Source organism: Camellia sinensis, chromosome 6 (genome assembly GCF_055761805.1).
Source record: "Camellia sinensis isolate YWXY chromosome 6, ASM5576180v1, whole genome shotgun sequence".
Taxonomy (NCBI): domain Eukaryota; kingdom Viridiplantae; phylum Streptophyta; class Magnoliopsida; order Ericales; family Theaceae; genus Camellia; species Camellia sinensis.
Window position 1 is genome coordinate 205,759,716 of NC_138966.1, and position 22,376 is coordinate 205,782,091.

General features: G+C 34.9%; 1 protein-coding gene across 4 annotated transcripts; it reads right to left on the minus strand.

The window, feature by feature from the left end:
- Positions 1-2,034: 2,034 nt before the first annotated feature.
- Positions 2,035-9,214, minus strand: LOC114272952 (uncharacterized). Of its 4 annotated transcripts, none has more exons than XR_014333837.1 (7): positions 9,000-9,214; positions 6,231-6,287; positions 4,239-4,445; positions 3,716-3,993; positions 3,071-3,097; positions 2,821-2,979; positions 2,035-2,291 (listed from the first exon to the last, which is right to left on the minus strand). XR_014333837.1 is itself a non-coding variant. In XM_082875916.1 (7 exons), the coding sequence occupies exons 4-7, from the start codon at positions 3,822-3,824 to the stop codon at positions 2,266-2,268; spliced, it is 321 nt and encodes a 106-aa protein (XP_082732042.1). In that variant the 5' UTR covers positions 3,825-4,123; positions 4,239-4,445; positions 6,231-6,439; positions 8,564-9,213; the 3' UTR covers positions 2,035-2,265. The 4 variants fall into 4 exon arrangements, 2 of the variants coding, with proteins under 2 accessions (XP_082732042.1, XP_082732041.1); XM_082875916.1 differs by having other exon boundaries at positions 3,716-4,123; positions 6,231-6,439; positions 8,564-9,213; XR_014333838.1 differs by having other exon boundaries at positions 2,821-3,993; positions 4,239-4,379.
- Positions 9,215-22,376: the final 13,162 nt, after the last annotated feature.

Sequence of the window (22,376 nt, forward strand, 5' to 3'; positions counted from 1 at the left end):
TGAGACGTGGGTTGATTTTTGGCTTTTTAATTTTTTAATTATTTTAGTTTAGGTTAAAGGGTTCATTTAGATAGATTTTTTTGATTTTTTTAAACTTTTATAAGAAAAAAAATGAAATGATTTTAATTTAGATGTGATATTTTGTCTAATTAATTTTTTAGTCTATTTTATTTTTCTGTAACTATTTTAACTCAAAATCAAGATGCCAAACAAAACTTTAGATATTTTTTTGTTTTCTCTAATATTATTTATTCATGGTATCACCTATGAAGCACAGGTACGGGTACGAGTACGGTACGGGTACGAGTGCGGGTACGTCGATACGTCAAAATTCAAAAAAGTATGATACGGGTACGACTGCGGTACGCCAATAAATATATATATTTTTTATTATATATGATAAAAATTATAATTTATAAAATTTATTATATATATTATATATGATCAATTATATTATATATTATACATGATCAATTTATTATATTATTATATATTATATGTATGACCAATTATATTATATATCTAATATAATATATTATATATTATATATTATATTATATATTTGTTTTGAGGGAAAAGTCAAAGACGACGAGGAGCAGAGGCGAGAGAGCAAAGGCGATCGAGAGACGAAGAGAGAGAACAAGAGAACAGAGGCGATCGAGAGACGGAGAGAGAGAGAAAGGAGAGAGACGAAGACGATCGATCAACAGTGAGCAGAAGATCGGTCAAAGGGAGAGACGATTGATCGATCGATCGAAGAGAAAACCCTAGAATCCTTCATTGCCCTAGCACATAAAGGCGACGCCTCTCTACACTATCTGGTTCGATCTCTTCCATCTCCTCTGTCTCTCTCTTGATTCCCTCTCGTACGACAACATTTTAGGAGTACCGGTGCTTCATACCGTATCACAACCGTAGGCAACTAGATAAATTCATCATATCATCACATACAATCTGTGAAATTATAGTTTTATTATCACATAAGACTATTTTAATATTACATCACAAAAGAATATCTTGATAATTTTAAAAGTTGACTAATTTTCAACTTTCAAATGATTTTTTTGCTCAAAACAACTTGATAGCAGCTTCTATCGTTGCTTCCAAAATAGGCTAGTTTTCGAGTTTTATTTGGACTCACATGTGAAATGGTCGCTCATTCTTTGGAGAAGTTATTTTGCAATTTTAGGACATGGTGACATGATGCCTTGGTGTGTTCAGATTGGTAGAGAATGTGAGATTTATATCTTCTCTCTACATTTTTATCATTCATATTTTTCTATTTTTTATTTTTTGGATTTCATTTTATGTCCACAATGATAATTTAAATTGTTTATCTCGTAAATCTCACGATAAAGACCGTCTATGCAAAAAATAACTTCATTGGATATTGATAAATACATAAACAAATCATCTTTGTTTTATAAAATGAAATATGTAAGTTTAAACTCACAATTACTGTCCATTTAATAAAAAAGATACAATTTATTCATATATCTAATAATGTTCGATGAAATTAATTTTTTGCATAACCCATCTAAATTGTTGAGATTACAAGATGTACGGTCTAAATTATTAATGTGGGCCTACACTACAACATATAAAACTTTTGGCGACCAATTATTTTGGTCCGTAAAACTATTATTTTGGTCTCTAAATGGCTTTTGTGACAAAATTAATTTCGTCACTAAAAAAGTCACTAAAAGTGCGTCCAGAAAAGTCTTTAGCGACGAATTTTTGAAAATGTCACTAAAAATAACAATTAGCGACCAATTTTATAATGTCACAAAATGTTTGATTTTACAAGACTAAACATTTGGTGGCTAATACTTCGTCATAAAATGTCCCAATTTGGTCGCAAAAAACAAAATAATGACATTTTTAATGACAATGATATTTGGTCGCTAAAAAACATATAACTTTCTCTACAACACATTTTCATCGCTAAAAATTGAAGTTGAGAATTTTGTAATCATTTAATCTCATAGCTAAAAATGCACACAATTAAATGTCATCCAATCATATTAAAAAAAATTGACATCCACACATCAAAGGCACTCTATTCCCAAACCATAATGAGTATGTAGAAAGTAAAATTTTACAAAAATTAAAACTGAAAGTTTCCAAATTCAAATCAAAGTAGTAACAGTTCAAATGAAGAATAACAATAGTTTCTTCAAAGAGAATCTCTAAAAAAGCATTTTCTCAACATCAATATCAGGCTTTATATCAGACAGCCTTGGCACAATAGGCTTCAAGCTGTACTTAGGTGTGACACCCTTTGGACATCCCTGCAACCCAAAATTCAAAAAGAAGAATCAAATAATAAGAATCAACACAACATAACCTCATTAAATAATCAATAGTCATTCATAATCAAAGAAGTTACAAATAATGGAAAAGCACCTTATCTCAGAACAAGCTATCTCTAATTTATGGGATCAATTGTTTTGTGACATAATAAATTAACAATCATATATGGACCTCCACCAAGGGAGATTTGTATATATGTTTGTCTCTCTCTCGGTTACCGGGGGGGAGAGACAATAAATATTGGAGGGTGGCGAGGGTGATTCTTTGAAACCTATCGAAGCAGGGGATCCAAATCTTACAGGGCCATTATGAGCCCTGCTGCTTCTACTGTAGTATTGATTCTGATGCCCTGCTCTGCTGCGTCTACTGTAGTACTGATTCTGATGCCGAGCAACAAGAAGAGTCTCCATAGGAAATTTATCAGCAGTGAATTCAACTACGATTACTTGATCCAGTTAAGCCAATTCTAAAACATTAACATTCAAGATCTATACTAACTCAAAATACCTCTGGATCTTCTCCATAACCACCAAAAACTGAGCAGATTTGAGTTAATTTCAGTAAATCCAAACCATGCGTCAAGCATATATGTAGATCGACAAGAACCAGCAAAATAAGTCTTCCTTGATCTCTTCAAAGCAGCAGTCGTTGATTCAATGATTAGATCTATACAAAAACAAAACAGATCAGCGAAAAACTAAGCTAAACCAAACCGAATCGATTTCATTTTCTTGGAGAAAGTTGGAGAGAAAATTACCTGAACAGGCCCCACAAATTGAAAACTCTACAACATTTTGAAACATTAGCAGATTATTCCAGCTAAATGACCAGATTTAGGCTGAAGCATCATAAAAAACTCAAACAATTTGAGGTTTAAATGTCATTATTGTCTAATATTAAACCTTGATCTTTGTAATGACAAGGCATGGACCCCATGTCTTTCCACTGACAAATTGGGGACTAATCATTTTTCAATTCTCACATTTCTATCATTGGCATTGCACAATACCAAAAAACAATATCATATTAATGTTGAAACAAGTTTTTCGATCTACTTCACTATTGCCCTAAAATATTTTTGTTACATGATATGCCCGCTACCAGCACAAGAAATCCACATTGGACCAATATAACAAATTCATATTTCATCATGCTTAGGTTCCTGTTAGAAGCCAGGGAAGCAAAGGCACGAGCCTACAGAACATATCATGTTCAAGCAAGGACACATATTTCATCATCCAGTACTATTTGGCATTGTTGTGATTCTAGGTGACTCACTTTCTTGTTGTGTTGATTCTTATTATAGCTCACTACTACTCCAAGCACGTTATCATAATCAAATGTTCTACATAACAAACACACTATAAATATGACAGATCTATCTAGAGCAAAAGGTACTTACTATGATGGTAAATCAGAAGTAAAACCTCCCCGACTAATCTGTTGCAGCACCAAATCAATCTTGGCATTGACCTCCACGCTATTAGACTCCAAGTTATGCACTCTTGCATTCAGTTCCTCATTGATTCTCCGTTGCTCTTCAAGCTCCCTTCTAATTTCCTCATTTTCTATCTCAAGAGCAGCACGAGTACGTCGACCAGATGCTGTTATAATAGGTTTAGGACCACGTCCTAAACCACTTATGTAGCCATACTTATGCCCAAACACCTCAATGGAAAGCTGCTCGTCCAGTAGTATTTAAAGGTCAGTTGTTTACCTCATCGTATTGCACCTTTCTAAATGCCTTTGAGCCAGCAGTATGGATGACTTTAAGCTTAAACTGATTTTCCTTGTTTTTCTGACATTTCTCCTACATGAAGTGTAAAAATATATTCAAAAGAAATCAAGTCTATGTGCCCAAATGCTTAGTAACAGCAGCAACCACAAGTGTGTGCAAGTGCATTACAAGTGTGTTCAACAATTACCTGGTACTTCTCATCATCCCATAATTGCCATAGGTATCGCCACACCTCTTTTTCGATATCTTCATGTGGGTTTGCAAGGGCTAATTCCATCGTAGGGAAACTTCTAAAATGTTGGCGTAGATTAAAGCGATAGTTCTTGTACTGGAGTTTCATCATTCCAAGAATAGAAGCAATAGCATAAGGTTCATTATTAAAAATGAAACCTTCCTGCCATACCAATAAAATTAAATACTTCAAAATATTAAGAAACATAATTCATAAACTAAAAGGGAATATTAAACCAGACAAAAATAAAAACTATCTTACTCGAAGGTATGCAATTAGCGTTTCTTTATCCTCAAGGCTAATAAATTTCCACTTAGGCACATTTTGTGGGGCAAATTGCCTAGTGACGATCCCCAACTCGGTGGTGAATTTATCAGACCACGGTCCCAATGGATTCCCAGTGATCCTACAAATCTCCTAGTGGAATCTGATTACACCCTGTTTGGTGGCAGTAAAGCTTGGTAATATGTTCTTGCTCTAAGTCTCTATGCAAGACATACTTTTATCCAAATCTCCTAGTGGAATCTGATTAATTTAACTTGGTAAGTTTCTGCCAACTTGAAATCAGGTTCAAAGTGGATTTGGTGTGATTACATTTCTCATATCATGACAAGTCTGATGTACAAGTACACTGGCTTTTAAAACATTAGTTGATGCTTAGAGCTGATCATGGTACAGTAGATATTCAAATAAATCTCAAATGATCTTTTTTCCTAGATTTATTTTTATATCTTACTTTTATTTATGTAACAAAAGTTAATACATTATGTATAGGGTTCACCATACATTATGTATAGGGTTCACCATATTCAACTAAAATAGCAACCTGAAAATCAGAACATAGGCAATGATGAAGAATAAATTAAGTTAGGGCTGTTAAGTGAGGTCCCGACTTTTCAATGGTTAAAATGATGAAAATAATTGGTCTCAAATTGTTTTTAATTGATAATAACGAAAGTATGCGGTCCCTAAAGATGTAATAATATATTAGCAACTAAATTTATTGGTCTAAAAAAATTATGTAAATATTAAGTGAGAATATTAATAGTCATTTTTACAATCTTATAAATAAATTATGATATGTTTAAATTTGTCCCTAAAAGATTATTTTTAGCAACCAAATTTAATTGGTCTCTAAATAACTAATATCTTGTAGTGCATGCATACATATGTTCGGTTTTTAATTCAAAGATGACATCAAATTAAGATTAAAATGAGAAACACTTTATTTGAAAGTAAATAATTGAAAGCCTTGAGTAAAAGAGATGGAGTCAAATGGCCAAAATTTTGAAAATTACTAAAATGTCACTCATCAAACCAAAGGTCACTCATTAAACCAACCCTGAGTCCTTGTTTTTAGCCATTAATTGGCACTCTCCATGTGGGTGTATTTTTGTGTGTGCTGGTGGGAAAATGGGTTTGCAAAAGGCTGTCCCAGCCCTCTGTCCCAATCAAAGCTCTCTTTCTTTTGCAATTATAACTCCCCTATTTCTGTATCCAGATGCTTTAGATGGTATTTCTCTCTGGTTTATGTAACTCCATTGTTTCTGGTTTTTACATGTACAAATGGCACCAATGGCTACTGCTTGATATATATATGTATATTACCAATGTTAATTGCTAGAGTATTGTCATGAACATGAAAGATTTGGCAACTTCAAGATGTAATATGTAGCTACCAGACTTATTAAAAGAATGGGGGGAAAGAGAAGTTTAAGGTCTCACAAAAATATCAGGAATATCTACCTAGAAAATGGCAGGTTCCGTATATTATATATACCATCAAGACCACAAAAAGAATATTTTCCATATTACTTCAATAATGTCTGAGGCAATCATACTTTCTATAAATCAGGGCAATAACAAAGAAAGGTAACATGATAGTTCAAGGTTCACATATTAAGGTTTTTAGCCAAAAAGTCACTACAAATTAACATGGAAAATTACCTAGGTAACAAAATATTGTAAAGGTCCTGCGTGATCCTGTTACCAAAGGGATGCAACCTGTAAAATTCGCACAAGGAGAGGCAATTATCAATCATGTTAGAAGGTTTAGGATTTAGTGTGTTGACAATTTCCATAGACATCAATGTGCATATTCAGGTTTATTATCAATTATCTTAAATTTTTGAATAAAATCATCTTCCATTTTGTTGCTAAACTATAGCGATCCCAGGTTTACCCTTGTTGTATAGTGATCCGGTCATGTGGCCGTGGATGTTGGTAGTTGTTTATTTCCTAGTTTGCATCCTTTTTACTTTGTATTTTGAGTTATGGGATGTGTTGAGCGGGTTTGTTACAGGTTGGTTGAGTTTAGAAACCAAAACTAGTTGCCCAGATTTTTGGCCTGTACGCTCGAGCGGAGGTGTTGGAGCTCGAGCGTAGATTACATCCATCCAGTATCTTGTTGTGCAGTGTTGTGAGCTCGAGCGTAGGGTTGGGAGCTCGAGCGGAGGCCTGGTTCTGCAAAAGTGCTGGGCGAGTGCATTCTGCGCTCGAGCGGGAGGTTGGCCGCTCGAGCGGAAGTCTGTGAGTGGCCGCTCGAGCGGGGTGTTTTAAGCTCGAGCGGAAGACTGGGTTTAAATCCCGAAATTGTGACTTTTCAAATCACTTTTTCACTTTCTCTTCTCTCTCTTACTTTTCCCAAAACACCATTGTTGAGTCTTTCTCTCTAGATACTACCTTCTCTCTAGGTTTTGATCTAGTAGGAGTGATTTGCTCACCTTTGGCCTTTACAAAAAAGTTGTTGATCGTCGAGGGCTTCATTTTAATCTGAAAATCTCGGGTTTTGGAGCACGTTGAGTTTTGTCTTCTTCTCCCTTGGAGCTCCGAATTTGAGGTAGGGATATCCTACTCCTCTCTATGGGTTTTGTCTTTAAATTTTGGTATTTTGAGATGTTGGGCTTGGTTTGGTAATTTTGTGAAAGTTTGGGGCTTTTGTGTAATTTTACAAAAGTTGGGGTTTTATTCATAATAAACCTAGATGCATGTTTGGCATAGAAAAATAGAATGATTGTTGAATCATTGATGAAAATGGGACCTAAGGGTTGAAATGGTAATTATGGAAAATGGCCTAATTACATTGTTTAATTAATTGGGATAATTAATTGGTGAGAAATGAGGAAATGAAATGTTGATTGAATATCCATTTGTGCATTTATTTTCTGTTTTAGAAATAACTGCTTTGGGCTATCGGTGGAGGATAGTCGTGATTGTTGTAGACAATGTATGTTGATTAGGCAAACTGAAACTAATCAATGGAATGTGTTATGGAACTTGACAGTTGCTAGAATACATTAATTGTTTGTATTGTGTGATTGTATATAGAACCAATGTGTTTATATACGTTATGTGTAGAGGAGGAGATAGGGGATGTACTCCGCGGTTTAGGGGAAGATAGGGGATGGACCTCTAAACCGGATAGGTATTTGGAGGAGATAGGGGATGTACTCCGTAGACAGAGCTCATATGCTTGTCTAGAGAAGTGAAGATAGAGCTCATATGCTTATCTTTGTGAAGTGAAGTGTGGATACAGCTTGTATGCTTATCTGTGGATATTGTTGATATACATATCTGTTGTAGAGTGTGGATACAGCTTGTATGCTTATCTGTGGATATTGTTGATATACATATCTGTCGTAGAGTGTGGATACAGCTTGTATGCTTATCTGTGGATATTGTTGATATACATATCTGTTGAGAATGTGGATATAGCTTTTATGCTTATCTGAATGTGAGATATAGTTTTTTTTACATATCTGTGGAAATGATGATAGAGCTAGCATGCTTATCTGTTGAAAAAGGGAAAATGAAAAGTAATTGGGACTTGTAAGTCATTGACATAAATATGTAATTTATGTGATTGTATCAGTGTTGACCAACTATCAATTGCTAATGTTTTAGTCATTGTCCATGGTTGGTTTAGTGTATTTCTACTGGGCTGTGGCTCACCCTATATGGGAATATCATTTTCAGGTGCAGGAAGCATGCCACCTCCAAGGACATAGCTGGGAGGCTAGTGGCGGACATAGTTTTGTTGTTGTACTTTTGATGTATTACATGTAATTGCAAGCCAAGGGCTTAATGTGTAAACGAGTTAGAACTCTTTGTTGTAACCAAGTGTTAACTTGGAAAGCTGTAAGCCCGTAGGGCATTTTGTTATGAGATTAACATGTAATACTTATGTAATGGAATTCTAATGAATGATAGAAGGTGGTTAGTTTATCTATCAACGCTCGTCTTATTTGTTGGGTTTAATGTTATTATTTTGAGGGCGTTACATAAACAGTTTTGACAATATTTATGCTAGGACAATTTTGCAGCAGAGACTAGAAGAGTTTGCAGCAGGACAGTTTTACAGTTCTTCATCTCCAACACGCATTAGATTAGACATACATGTACGCACACACACAAGTTCAATCTCTGTAAAGAATTCTTCAATTCTAACACGCATTAAGATAAGAAACAACTTCAATCTATGTAAAACATAGATTGAAACATGCATTAGTTTGCTTTGTTTTTTTGTTTGCTTTGTATATGCAAAACACAGATTGAAACACAAACAAGTTCAATCTATGTAATGCATTAGTTTGCATTGTGGATGCAAAACACAGATTGAAACACAAACAAATTCAATCTATGTAAAGAATTGGAGCTATTACAGGTCAATTATGGAGATCGATTACAGTAATTGAAAGTTTGAATTGGAGCTCTTACAGGTCGATTACGGAGATCGATTACGGAGAGAGAGAGAGAGAGAGAGAGAGAGAGAGACACCAAAATTTGAAGAAGATTGAGCTCCCAATCTGCCTTGGATCTCAGACTTTAAGGCTGAAGATTGAGCAAACCTGTTGATAGAGAGACTGAGCAAGTTAGGGCTGAAGTGAAGTGAGGTCCCGACTGTTCAATTGTTAAATGATGAAAATAATTGGTCTCAAATTGTTTTTAATTGATAATGACCAAAATATTTGGTCCCTAAAGATAGTAAAAATATATTAGCAACCAAATTTATTGGTCTAAAAAAATTATGTAAATGTTAAGTGAGAATACTAATAGTCATTTTTACAATCTTATATATAAATTATCATATGTTTAAATTTGTCCCTAAAAGATTAATTTTACCGACCAAATTTAATTTGTCCCTAAATATTAGTCCCTAAAAGACTAATTTCTTGTAGTGCTAGAATGGAGCTCAAAAAGTCAAAGTATGGAAGAGTATGGAGGGGAGTCATTCTTCCAAGAGGGGCAAATAATTTTTTTCATTTTTTTGCTTATGTTTTTTTTTTCTTAATAGATTTTTGCTTATGTTCTTAGGGAACATTGTTTCAGTTTTCAAAAATAAATTTTTTATTTTTAATTTATAGTTTTTTAGTTAATTTTTTTAATAAATATTTGTGAAGAAAATTTTTAAAAAAATAATAAATACTACAAAATACAACAAAATATATATAAAAATTTTAGAATATTTTGTATTTATTGAATTTTTGAAAGATCTTTTCACAAATAATTTGCTTTTTAAATATATTTAATTTGTGATGAAGTATTCCTCCTCATAATTAAAATTCTCTCTATAGATTCTTCCACAGCCTATCCAATCTCTCTTCAACAAGACAGATGGTATGCCTCTCTCTCTCTGACTAGCATGTATGTATATTTGTGAGCCTATAAATGGTCATCTCTCTTTTGTGCTACTGAGACTTTGGTCTTATATGTTTGAGTGTTTAAGGTACATACTCTTTTCAGATTTGAGCTGGATTTCTTATGTGTTTTGCAGTGGAAGATTTATTACTTGTTTTTAATTTGTGATGAAGTATTCAAATGTGGGTTTCTTCTGTTTGTTTGTTTGTTTTTGTTTTAATGTTTGGTGCTAGAAGACAAATCCCGTTTGAATTTTTTTGTTTTGTTTGTTTTGTTTTGTTTTGTTTCGTTTAAAGTCACACATAAATTGGATGATTGAGACAGCTTATGTGCTGATTTTGTGTTACTACAATTGTTTTTAGATTCTTAATTTTTTGAAGAATTTTTTTGTGAAATTAAATTGTTCAATTTTTTGTTGTGAATGTTAGATGTTTTTAGCCAAAATAGTAACTGGAAAAATGGGAGGAAGTTGAGTTGGCCATATAATTTTCTTCCTATTTCTATCATATGCCCATTCAATTCAATGGTATCCTCTTATTTCTCTATCATTTTCTTCTTTGTATGGCCATATAATTCTTTTGGCCCCAACTATTAATTAGGTATACCTCCAACATGAAATATGTGAAACACGTGATAATTACTCCCATTGAGGAAGGTTTTTTTTTAGTGGATTTGCTATAATGACAATGAGAACCATTATATCAACGCACTACCAATGCCTTTATTTAGTATAGACTCAGCTCATATGTACCCATAATTCACCATATCTGTAGTGGTGGAGTTAAATAAGAAATTAGTGTCAGACATTAATTGAAAAAGTCAATTAATGAAGATTTTGGACAAAATTGCTGTTAATGGGTTAGCAAAGGGCTAGTTAAATATTGCCTCTCAAGTTAAATATTAAAATGAAATCTTCTTTAAGTCTTTAAACAATTGACACTTTCATTAATATTGATAAGGATTCTAGTGCAGAAGCAACAGCCACAGCTTTAGCTTCAGCAGCAGCCACGGCTTCAACTTCAGCAACAACTTCTGATATGGATTCTTCAGCAGTCCAGAACAGAGCTTTATCTGTGATGTCATGTAATCAGTTAGGAATTGGTTAGCTAATTGTTAGGAGTTAGTTACACTGTTAGGAGTTAGTTATCTGCTTAGCTCAGCAATAGTTTACCTTCTATAAATACAGCTTGTATGTACTTTCAAGATAAATAATAAGAAATGCATTTTCCACATGGTATCAGAGCAATAAAGCTCTCATGAGCATTCTTGGGTTCTTGATTTCATTTTCTCAGTTCTTCCAAGAATCTTCAAATTTTCTCAATCATTCTTCAAAGTTCTTCAATCTTCTTCAATGGAAACTCCTACCTCAAATGCTCTTCCTTCAAATCTTAGTCTTCTCATTTCAAATCTCAATTCTTTCATAACTGTAAAACTAGATTCTTCAAATTTCATCATTTGGAGAAGTCAATTTCTCAATATACTGCGTGCTACAGATTTGCTAGGGTTTGTTGATGGTTCTCATTCTTCTCCACCATCAACAATTACAAATGTAGATGGAACCACAGCAGTTAATCCAGAATTTCTGTAGTGGAAACAAATTGATGCACATCGATTGAGTTGTCTAACAGCTACACTCACACCTGTAATTTTCTCTTCTGTTTTACATCTTCAACATAGTGCAAAGGTTTGGCAAGTTCTGTCAAAACGATTTACTACATTGTCTCGCAGTCACATTCATCAACTGAAAAATCAATTGACTAATCTGACCAAGACTTCTCAGTCAATTGAAGAGTATCTGAGTCAGATTAAAGAGTTAGCTGATCAACTTGCTCTTGCCTCTTCTCCTGTAGATGCAGAAGATCTTGTTCTTATTACACTGAATGGTTTACCTGAAGCATTTGATGCTTTTAAAACCACAATCTGAGCTAGATCAGAAGCCATCTCTATGGAAGAACTTTCATCTCTTCTATGCTCAGAATCTATTCACATGCATTCCAAGATCAAGAACATTAATACTCATGAACCTTCAGTTGCATATGCTGCTTCTCGTGGTTCTTCTCATGATTTTTCTTCTCAAGGCCGATCTTATTTCAAAGGTCACAGAGGTGGTTCTCGACATGGCTCCTGAGGACATTTTTCATCTAGAGGCAGAGGTCGACACTCATCCAGCAGTCACCATCACAATTTAATTTGTCAGATATGTGGAAAACCTAATCACTCTGTAAGGACCCACATTCATGTCTTAGTCATATTCATGTGTATTCACATAACTTTGTCTTGTTAAGTTGCATTCATGAATCTTGTATTGTTTTGCTCAAGTGTTGATTGCATGTTTTGTTCTCTCCTTGCTGTCTCGAGCCTAAGTCATGCTAAGCCTAAGTCGTGTTAAGCCTAGGTTATTCCAAGCCGAGGTCATCTTAAGCCTAGAACTATCTTGGAACCACTTTGATTGACCTCCACCTTTGCCCTAACATATTGGCCGAGATGTCATTATCTAGGCCGAGGTGTTCATTACCAAGGCCGAGATGTGTATCATCTAGGCTGAGATGCTATCCTTGAACCCAAATGATCTTGTTCCTGGACAGGCATGACGTAGACTGAGGTGTGGCACATCTAGGCCAAGGTGTGGCACAGCTTAGTCAAGTGTTGTCCTTCCTAGCCGAGGTCATTGTCACCTTAGTTGCCGAAGCTTTGTCCTTAGCCGATGTCATCACTTGCCGGAGTGCCTTGTTGTGTAGCTTGTTAGATACGCTTTGTCTTACACATGTCTTGTCAATTTATCACCTTTTTGAGGAGAACCAACCAACCGTTGCCACGTGTCCGAACTGAGTGTTAAATCAGCCGGCAGAGAGAGAGAAACCTACCATTTGTTATATCCTTGTTTTGAAGAAGAGAGAGAAGCTCTAGGGGAGGAAGAAGAGTTCTTGAGGGAGAGTAGATTTCCAAGCTTGATCCCTAGAGATCGAACCGTTAGATCCGTGTTCTAGGGTTAGATTCTTGATCTACTCATGTTGTTCTTTATGATCATGTTATTGCATTGCATGATTGAATATGATTTGTAAGCCATGCATTGCTTTGAAGTTCGGTTTTAGAAAGAGAATATAGTATTCATGTGTTCCTCAAGAAAAGTCATGTTTTGATCCGAAAGCTCATGATCCATGTTTTTGTGTTTGTTTTCATATGATCTTCAAGTATGGGTACCCAGGTCCATGTTTTCGAACTCATAGCATGAAATCCTAGATTTTGTATAAACAAGTTATGATTTTAGCATTCATGTTCTTCATGTTCACCAAGAGGAAACCCAGATTTCCAGAGTTCACTTCCCGAAGTGTAGTCGCTGAGATCACTTTTACCTAGACCTTACACATGGGCCAAGCATCGTATCTCACCTTGGCCTACCTTGCATGATCACTTGTACCTTAGTTTGTCTTGCATGATTACCTCGGCAAAGACCTGGTTGGTACCCAGCATGTCTTCTCGACATGTAAACAGTGTTTTGACTTCCAGTATGTTTTCCGAGATCATTTGCATGCATGTAAGACTTGTTTTGAGAAGTACATTCAGTAGACTTTGCCATGTGTTTGTAGGGCTTGGACCTTTGCTTAGATCCCGACGTCCCAAGAACTATGTGAGTGGTATTTTTAATAAAGCTATGTTATAATGTTTCGATAAGCCTTGCCTTGCTTTGTTTTGACAAGTATTTGTTAAGCATGAATGATTACCCTTATTTTGTGTATCAAGTATAAGTTTCGTGTATCAAGTATAAGCTTTGTTTTGGATGACATTCTCGGGAAGTCCTTTCGTGCTAGGGGACTTTAAGCCTAAGTAGCACCGTCCTTTCGTGCTAGGGGACGTTAAGCCTAAGTAGCATCGTCCTTTCGTGCTAGGGGACGTTAAGCCCAAGTAGCATCGTCCTTTCGTGCTAGGGGACGTTAAGCCCAAGTAGCACCGTCCTTCCGTGCTAGGGGACGTTAAGCCTAGGTAGCATAGTCCGTACGTGCCAGGGGACTTTAAGCATTTGTGGCACCATGTTTGTAAGATATCGGCCACCGACGGACTTTGAACGGGTGTGCTCGATGCCGAGGTTATGCTTTTGTTTTGCTCAGAATGTCATCAGCCTAAGTACATGTTTTGATACAAGTTATGCTAAGTGCATGTTTTGAACAAGCTATGATATATGCATTGTTTTGACAAGACTTCGGGGACATTAAACCCTTTATTACTTGTACCATTCACTGAGTATCCAAGCTCACCCTCCCTATGTATATATGTAGGTAACAAGCAAGAAGTCGGTTGCGCCGAGATGTGTGTGTGTGTTTTGCATGTATGTTATGTCGGCAGTAAGGATGTCGGCAATCTGGAAGATTATGTTTCTTGACTTGTATTTCATGTCTTTTGTTTATGTCGGCTTGAGAAGCCCTTTTGTTAAGATGTAATATGTATTTTATTTTGTTGTATTCAAGTTGTAAGACTTTAATTAAGATGTATGACATTTCATCGGATCTATGCACATCTCTTATGGACTAATTAGACTCAATATATTGCTTCCGCACTTGTAAGCCCCATATATTATACTCTGTTTGTGTGTGATTCTTGTAAGCTGGCCTTCGGTAATCTCGGATTACTGGCCATCACGGCACCATCCTACTAGGGGCAGGTTGGGGTTGTGATACACTCAGCTCTGGAGTGTTGGCATCGATTGAATGAAAATTATTCTGTTCAAAATCAGTCACAGCAAAATTAGTCAGCACTTTCCAAATCTGTCAAGGCCATCTTCAGCACAATCATCCTCTGGTTTTTCAAACACCAGAGCTTTTGTGGCCTCTGCTTCCTCTCCACCTCAGTATGATTCCTCTCCTTGGTATCTTGATTCTGCTGCATCTGATCATATGACTCATGATTTGTCTCAGTTGAGTCTTCATCAACCATACCAAGGCACTGATCACATCACTGTTGGTAATGGTAATTCTATCCCTATTCTTAATACTGGTAAGGGTCTGTTACCTACTCCACATCATACTTTTAAACTCAACAAAGTCTTGCACACTCCTATTGCTTCCAATCTTGTGTCTGTGCACAAACTTACTAAAGATAATAATTGTACAATCACTTTTGATGATTCTTCCTTCATTGTTCAGGACAAGCACACCAAGGGCATCCTACACAAGGGCCTTAATTCACATGGTTTATATCACTTTCATACATCCAAGCCCAAGCCTTTTTCTGCTGCTATTCCACCTTCTTCCTTTCAGTCTCATAATGCATTCTGCAGTTCAACTACTAATAAAGTGTCTGCCACTGTTTGGCACAAGAGATTGGGGCATCCATCATCTCTCAAGTTTAATAAGCTCAAACACTTTCTTTCTTCCACTTGTAATAAAACCAAGAATGATGATTTTACTCGTGTTCATTGTTGTGTAGCAAAGAGTCATAGATTATCTTTCAAATTGTCTAACTCTACTGTTCGAAAACCATTTTCTCTCATTCACAGTGATGTATGGGGACCTTTTTCCCTTTCTCTTTCCGGTTATAAATACTATGTACTCTTTGTTGATGAACATAGCAAATTTACTTGGCTTTATCCGTTGTGTTACAAAAGTGAAGTATTTGATAAATTTGTAGAATTCACAGCATATGTTGGTACTCAATTTTCCACTCACTTGCAAATTTTTCGTACGGATGGGGGTACTGAGTTTGTTAATTCCTCTTATGACTAAATTTTTCAATTCTCATGGTATTCTTCATCAAATTTCTTGTCCATATACACCTCCTTAGAATGGAGTCTCTGAGAGAAAACATAGACACATCACTGAGATTGCCATTGCACTGCTTCACCATTCTTCTATTCCTATTAAATATTGGTTTGATGCCATTTCTGCAGCCACTTATCTAATTAATCGCATGCCTAAGTCTAAGGCTCCCCATTCTTCTCCTTATGAATTTTTGTTTCACAAAGCACCTGATTACTCTTTTATGCGTGTGTTTGGATGTCAATGTTTTCCTTGGCTTAAGCCATACACTTCTCATAAACTTCACCCTAAATCTACTTTGTGTGTTTTTCTTGGTTATCATCCTTCTTACAAAGGATATAGGTGCCTTGATCCTTCCTCTGGTAAGGTTTATCTGTCTCGTCATGTCATCTTCCATGAAAATTTTTTCCTTTTGCTAGTATTTCTCCTCCTACTTCTCAGACCTTGTCTATGCTTCAATCCTTTTTCAGCAGCTCCAGTGCCCGTCCAGTCCACTGTGCCTCTGTAGTCCACTGCCTGTCCTAAATCTGTCCAGTCTACACCTCTGCAGTCCGCTGCCTTCCCTCAATCTGTCCAGTCTGCACTACTTCCTCAGTATATTTCTTCTTCTCTGCCATCAGGTCCTCTCTCTTCTTTTACTCCCACTTCTACTCCTATTTCTTCTATTTTTATTGATTTACCTCTACCTCCTCCTTCTACTAATTCTCATTCTATGATTACTCACTCTAAAGCGCATCCTCAAGTCTTCTTGGCTTCTTCTTCCTCCTTTTCTGACATTGAGCCATCTACGTATCAGCAAGCTCTCACCTCTCCTGTTTGGCACGCTACCATGTTAGATGAATACAATGCTTTTCTTGCTCAAGGTACTTGGTCTTTGGTTGCTTTGCCTGCTTCTAAGTCTGCTATCGGCTGCAAATGGGTATTCCGTATTAAGCGCAATTCTGATGGTTCTATTGCTCGTTATAAAGCTCGTTTGGTTGCAAAAGGGTTTCTCCAACAAGAGGGGATTGATTATACTGAAACTTTTAGCCCCGTTGCCAAACAACCTACTATTCGCATTTTATTATGTGTGGCTCTACATTATCACTGGCCTCTTAAACAACTTGACATTAGTAATTCCTTTCTCCATGGTACATTGGACGAGGAAGTTTACATGACACAGCCTCCAGGCTTCACTAGTCCATCTCATCCCACTCACGTTTGTCTTTTAAAGAAGGCTCTCTATGGTTTAACGTAGGCTCCTCGCGCCTGGTATTCTACCTTCTCCCGCTTTTTACTATCGCAAGGTTTTATTAATAGTCAGCGTGACAATTCCTTATTCATTCAAAGGACTTCTTCAACTGTTACTCTTCTTCTTGTATATGTTGATGACATTTTGGTTACTGGAAATAGCTCTTCTCATATTCAATCGCTTCTTGCTCAAATGCATATTGCCTTTGCCATGAAGGAGCTCGGGGATATTTCCTATTTCTTGGGTATATCTATACAAGCTTATGGTGATTCCTATTTCTTATCTCAACACAAATATGCTTATGATATCCTCATTAAAGCTGGTATGACCACTTGCAAGCCCTACAATTCCCCTATGTCAGTTAAACCTTCTCTTGGTCCCGATTCTGCTCTTCCATTTAATCAACCAGAGTTTTATCGCAGTGTTGTTGGTGCACTTCAGTACCTTACAATCACCCGGCCTGACTTATCTTTCTCTGTTAACCAAGCTTGTCAACACATGCATGCTCCCACTAATGCTCATTTTTCTGCTATCAAGCGACTATTAAGATTTGTCAAAGGGACTTTAGCTCATGGCCTCACTTTCAGTCCTAGTTTTTTTGAACTTCAGGCCTTCTCTGACTCGAACTGGGTTGGTGATGCTCTCGATCGTCGCAGTTCTTCAGGCTACTGTGTGTATCTTGGGTCCAACCTTATTTCTTGGTCTGCTAAAAAGCAACCAACTGTCTCAAGATCCTCAACCGAAGCTGAATATCGCTCTCTCGCCCACACCATAGCTGAGCTTACTTGGTTAACTATGTTACTCCGTGAACTTCAGCTTCACTCTCCTATTCCTCCTCTCCTTTGGTGTGACAACCTGTCTGCTATTACCTTGGCTTCCAATCCCGTGTTTCACACTCGGTCTAAACACATTGAAGTGGATTGTCACTTCATTCATGAAAAGATTGCTACCAAACAACTACTTCTCAAATACATTCCTTCTCTTGATCTGATTGTTGACATCTTCACAAAGCCTCTCTCAGTGTCACGATTTCACTACCTTCAAGCCAAGATTCTGGTCTCCTCCTCTCCCATCAGCTTGCATGAGGGTGATAAGGATTCTAGTGCAGAAGCAACAGCCACAGCTTCAGCTTCAGCAGCAGCCACGGCTTCAACTTCTGCAACAACTTCTGATATGGATTCTTCAGCAGTCCAGAACAGAGCTTTATCTGTGATGTCATGTAATCAGTTAGGAATTGGTTAGCTAATTGTTAGGAGTTAGTTACACTGTTAGGAGTTAGTTATCTGCTTAGCTCAGCAATAGTTTACCTTCTATAAATACAGCTTGTATGTACTTTCAAGATAAATAATAAGAAATGCATTCCTTCTCTTGATCAGATTGCTGACATCTTCACAAAGCCTCTCTCAGTGTCACGATTTCACTACCTTCAAGCCAAGCTTCTGGTCTCTCCCTCTCCCATCAGCTTGCATGAGGGTGATAAGGATTCTAGTGCAGAAGCAACAGCCACAGCTTCAGCTTCAACAGCAGCCACGGCTTCAACTTCAGCAACAGCTTCTGATATGGATTCTTCAGCAGTCCAGAACAGAGCTTTATCTGTGATGTCATGTAATCAGTTAGGAATTGGTTAGCTAATTGTTAGGAGTTAGTTACACTGTTAGGAATTAGTTATCTGCTTAGCTCAGCAATAGTTTACCTTCTATAAATACAGCTTGTATGTACTTTCAAGATAAATAATAAGAAATGCATTTTCCACAAATATGAATTATTTTTAAAAAATTTATAGACCTGAAGCGACAACTTGAGTGACCTAGTGATTGAGCATCTTTGTGGATTGTAACATATGAGAAAAGATAAAGAGAGGTAATATGGCTGTCTCAATGATCAGCCATAAAGGAGTGAGTTGCATGTATTTATTATGGTTGCCATTTTGTCACAATCCAATTAACGTTCTCTTTGTTTTTTAAGTGGTGTTTGAATATGATTTTTTGAGTACTTTTGTTGTTTTGTTTTATTTTATTTTGTTTTGTTTTGTTTTATTTTTTTGAAAGTTTGGGATTTAAAATTTTTTTTTATCAAAAAATACATTTTTACATTCTACACGAATCAAAAAAAATTAAATTAAATAAAATATTACAAAAATTATATTATTTTATTTTGAGACAACCAACCAGTGGTTCAAATGTCGTTTAGACACAATCAACCAATTTTCTAGTTCTTTTTTTTTATTTTATTTTTTTTAGACTATGATGAAATTAAAAAAAAAAACATACAAAATAAATCCACCTATTTTTTTTGGTTAAAATAATTATATATATTTTTCTTTATCACGTTTGAAAAATATTATATCACAATGATTAATATCATCCTTTAATGTACCTAAAAAACATCATATTAAGTATGAAATAGGATCTGAAATCACTCGATCTTGAATAAATAGGATCTCAACTCACTCGATCTTGAAGAAAACACAATCTCAAATCACAAAGGTCTGAGGTGATGTTTTTTATCATTTATCATTTTGTGTATAATTTTTATATATGCTACGTAATATTTATTTTTTAAAATATTTTGTGTATCATTCTTTGGTTTTTTTTCCTTGATCTTAATTTTTTGAAGAATTTTTTTGTGAAATAAATTGTTCTATTTTTTGTTGTGAATGTTAGATGTTTTTAGCCAAAATAGTAACTGAAAAAATGGGAGGAAGTTGAGTTGATGTGTAGACAATAAAATATGAACATTCTATTTTATTTCATTTATATTCCAATAAAAAAATATAACATTGATTTTTTATTTTTATTTTATTTATTTTTGTTGGTGCATATAATTGCACATTTAAATCATTAATTTTATATATAATGGTTGGTACTTACCAATATTAACGAGGTAATGGCTCAAGATTATTTGAAGATTATTAGTACTTTTAATATCCCACATGAATGGATTGTCAGTAGTGCCTCAAAATTTGGGGAAGTCTTGAGTTAAATATCAAAATGAAATCTTCTTTTAAGTCTTTAAACAATTGAGACTTTCATTAATATGAATTATTTTTAAAAACTTTGTAGATCTTTAGTGACAACTTGAGTGACCTAATGATTGAGCATCTTTGTGGATTGTAACATATGAGAAAAGATAAAGAGAGGTAATATGGGTGTCTCAATGATCAGCCATAAAGGAGTGAGTTGCATGTATATATTATGGTATCTATTTTGGCACAATCCAATTAAATTAGCATCTTTGTTTTTTCAAAAAATACATTTTTATATTCTACACAAACCAAAGAAAAATTAAATTAAATAAAATATTACAAAAATTATGTTATTTTATTTTGACACGACCAACTAGTGGTTCAAATGTAATTTAGACACAATCAACCAATTGTCTAGTTTCTTTATTTATTTATTTATTTATTTTTTTTAACTACCATGAAATTAAAACAACACATACAAAATAATTCAACCTATTTTTTTTTTGTCAAAATAATTATATATATTTTTCTTTATCATTTTTGAAAAATATAATATCGCAATGATAAATATCATCCTTTAATGTACCTATAAAAATCATATTAAGTATGAAATAATATAATAACCGTTGGATCTAATCTCAACGACACCTCTTTGCCATCGAAACCTCTTGTTACTTGGTATCATCTTCGTTGAAACGGTGGCTAGAGAAAGAGATGAACGAGAAACAATCAACGGAGAGTAACGATGAGATGAGAGAATGAAGCAGAGCAAGAGAGGCACAGTGGTGAGAGAAAGGGAGAGAGAGAAATGAAATCTAATATAAGAGTTAACTAGCTGTGAAGGTACCCATTATTTACCCGTTAAATCTATCAACGTTCAGGATTAAAAGTTACACATCCAATGGCTATTAGTGGGGTTGCATATGATATGCAACTTAAAGGGGTGTGTATTGTAGGGCTTTCTTATAAATAAGTGTTTTCTTTGCATTTGTTCAAACCCTAAACACCTCTCTATCTCATTTGATTTCAAATCCTAAACGATAGAAGCAAAGCATCAATCTCGTGTGATCTTTATCCATTAATTTGGAATTGCTAAAATCTTATCACTAAATCCTTGATTTCCAACATTTATTTTTCTATTTCTCAATGTTTTCGAGATTTAATTGAGGTTTGATGCATTCAGATCTTAGTAACTATCTACGATTGAATTTTTCAATTGATTTATAGTTAAGATTTCTAGTTGATTCATTTTAAACGACCAAAATTTATAGTTGATTCATTCAATTTGATCTTGAAAAAATAGGATCTGAAATCACTCGATCTTGAAGAAATAGGATCTCAACTCACTCGATCTTGAAGAAAACACAATCTCAAATCACAAAGGTCTGAGGTGATGTTATCTATCATTTTATGTATAATTTCTATACATGCTACGTAATTTTTTTTTTAATATTTTGTGTCATCGTTTGGTTTTTTTTTTGCTTGATCTTAATTTTTTGAAGAAATTTTTTGTGAAATTAAATTGCTCTATTTTTTGTTTTGAATGTTAGATGTTTGTAGCCAAAATAGCAATTGAAAAAATGGGAGGTAGTTGAGTTGGCCATATAATTTTCTTCCTATTTCCATCATATGCCCATTCAATGGTATCCTCTTATTTCTCTATCATTTTCTCCTTTGTATGGCCATATAATGCTTTTGACCCCTGCTATTAATTAGGTATACCACCAACATGAAATATCTGAAACACGTGATAATTAACCCCATTGAGGAAGGTTTTTGTTTTAGTGGACTTGCTATAATGACAATGACAACCATTATATCAACTCACTACCGATGCCTCTCTTTAGTATAGACTCAGCTCATATCTACCCATAATTCACCATATTTGTAGTGGTGGAGTTAAATAAGAAATTAGTGTTAGACATTAATTGGAAAAGTCAATTAATGAAGGTTTTGGACAAAATTGCTTTCAATGGGTTAGCGAAGGGCTAGTTAAGTGGTGTATCATATTAGAGCATCTTCAATGGAGCTTTTAAAATACTTGTCAAAGTTATAATTTAGCAATAGTGATAAAAAGTAGATCTTCAATGGCTTGTTATTTTTTACTTGTCAAAGATGGCATATGCCATATCTATTATCAAATTTGACAAGTAAAATAGCAATTGTCAAATATGCCACATCAGCAAATATGAACATATTTGTGGCTTCAAATTCAGTTGAAAAAATAGAATTGAAACAGTAGAAAACCAAGTAATTTTTCAAATTGAATTATATTTAATTTTTTTTCTATTTTTTTTTCATTTTTTATATATGTCTAATCGGGAATAATATAAATATATAATTTTTTTTTTACAAATAGTTAAAAAAAGGCCATAAAAGATAAAAAATAAACAAAAATAAAATTACAAAAAACCTACATCCAAACAACACTTACAAGCTTGGAAGGAAAATTGGTTGAGAATTGCCAAAATAGCAAGTGACTATTGGAGCACCATTGCTATAATTTGGCA

Coding starts and splice junctions, on each gene's coding strand:
- LOC114272952 (XM_082875915.1), bottom strand. CDS start 4,394: ATGATGAAACTCCAGTACAAGAACTATCGCTTTAATCTACGCCAACAT. Junction 3,994..4,238: donor GGGATGATGAGAAGTACCAG/GTAATTGTTGAA, acceptor CTGGACGAGCAG/CTTTCCATTGAGGTGTTTGG.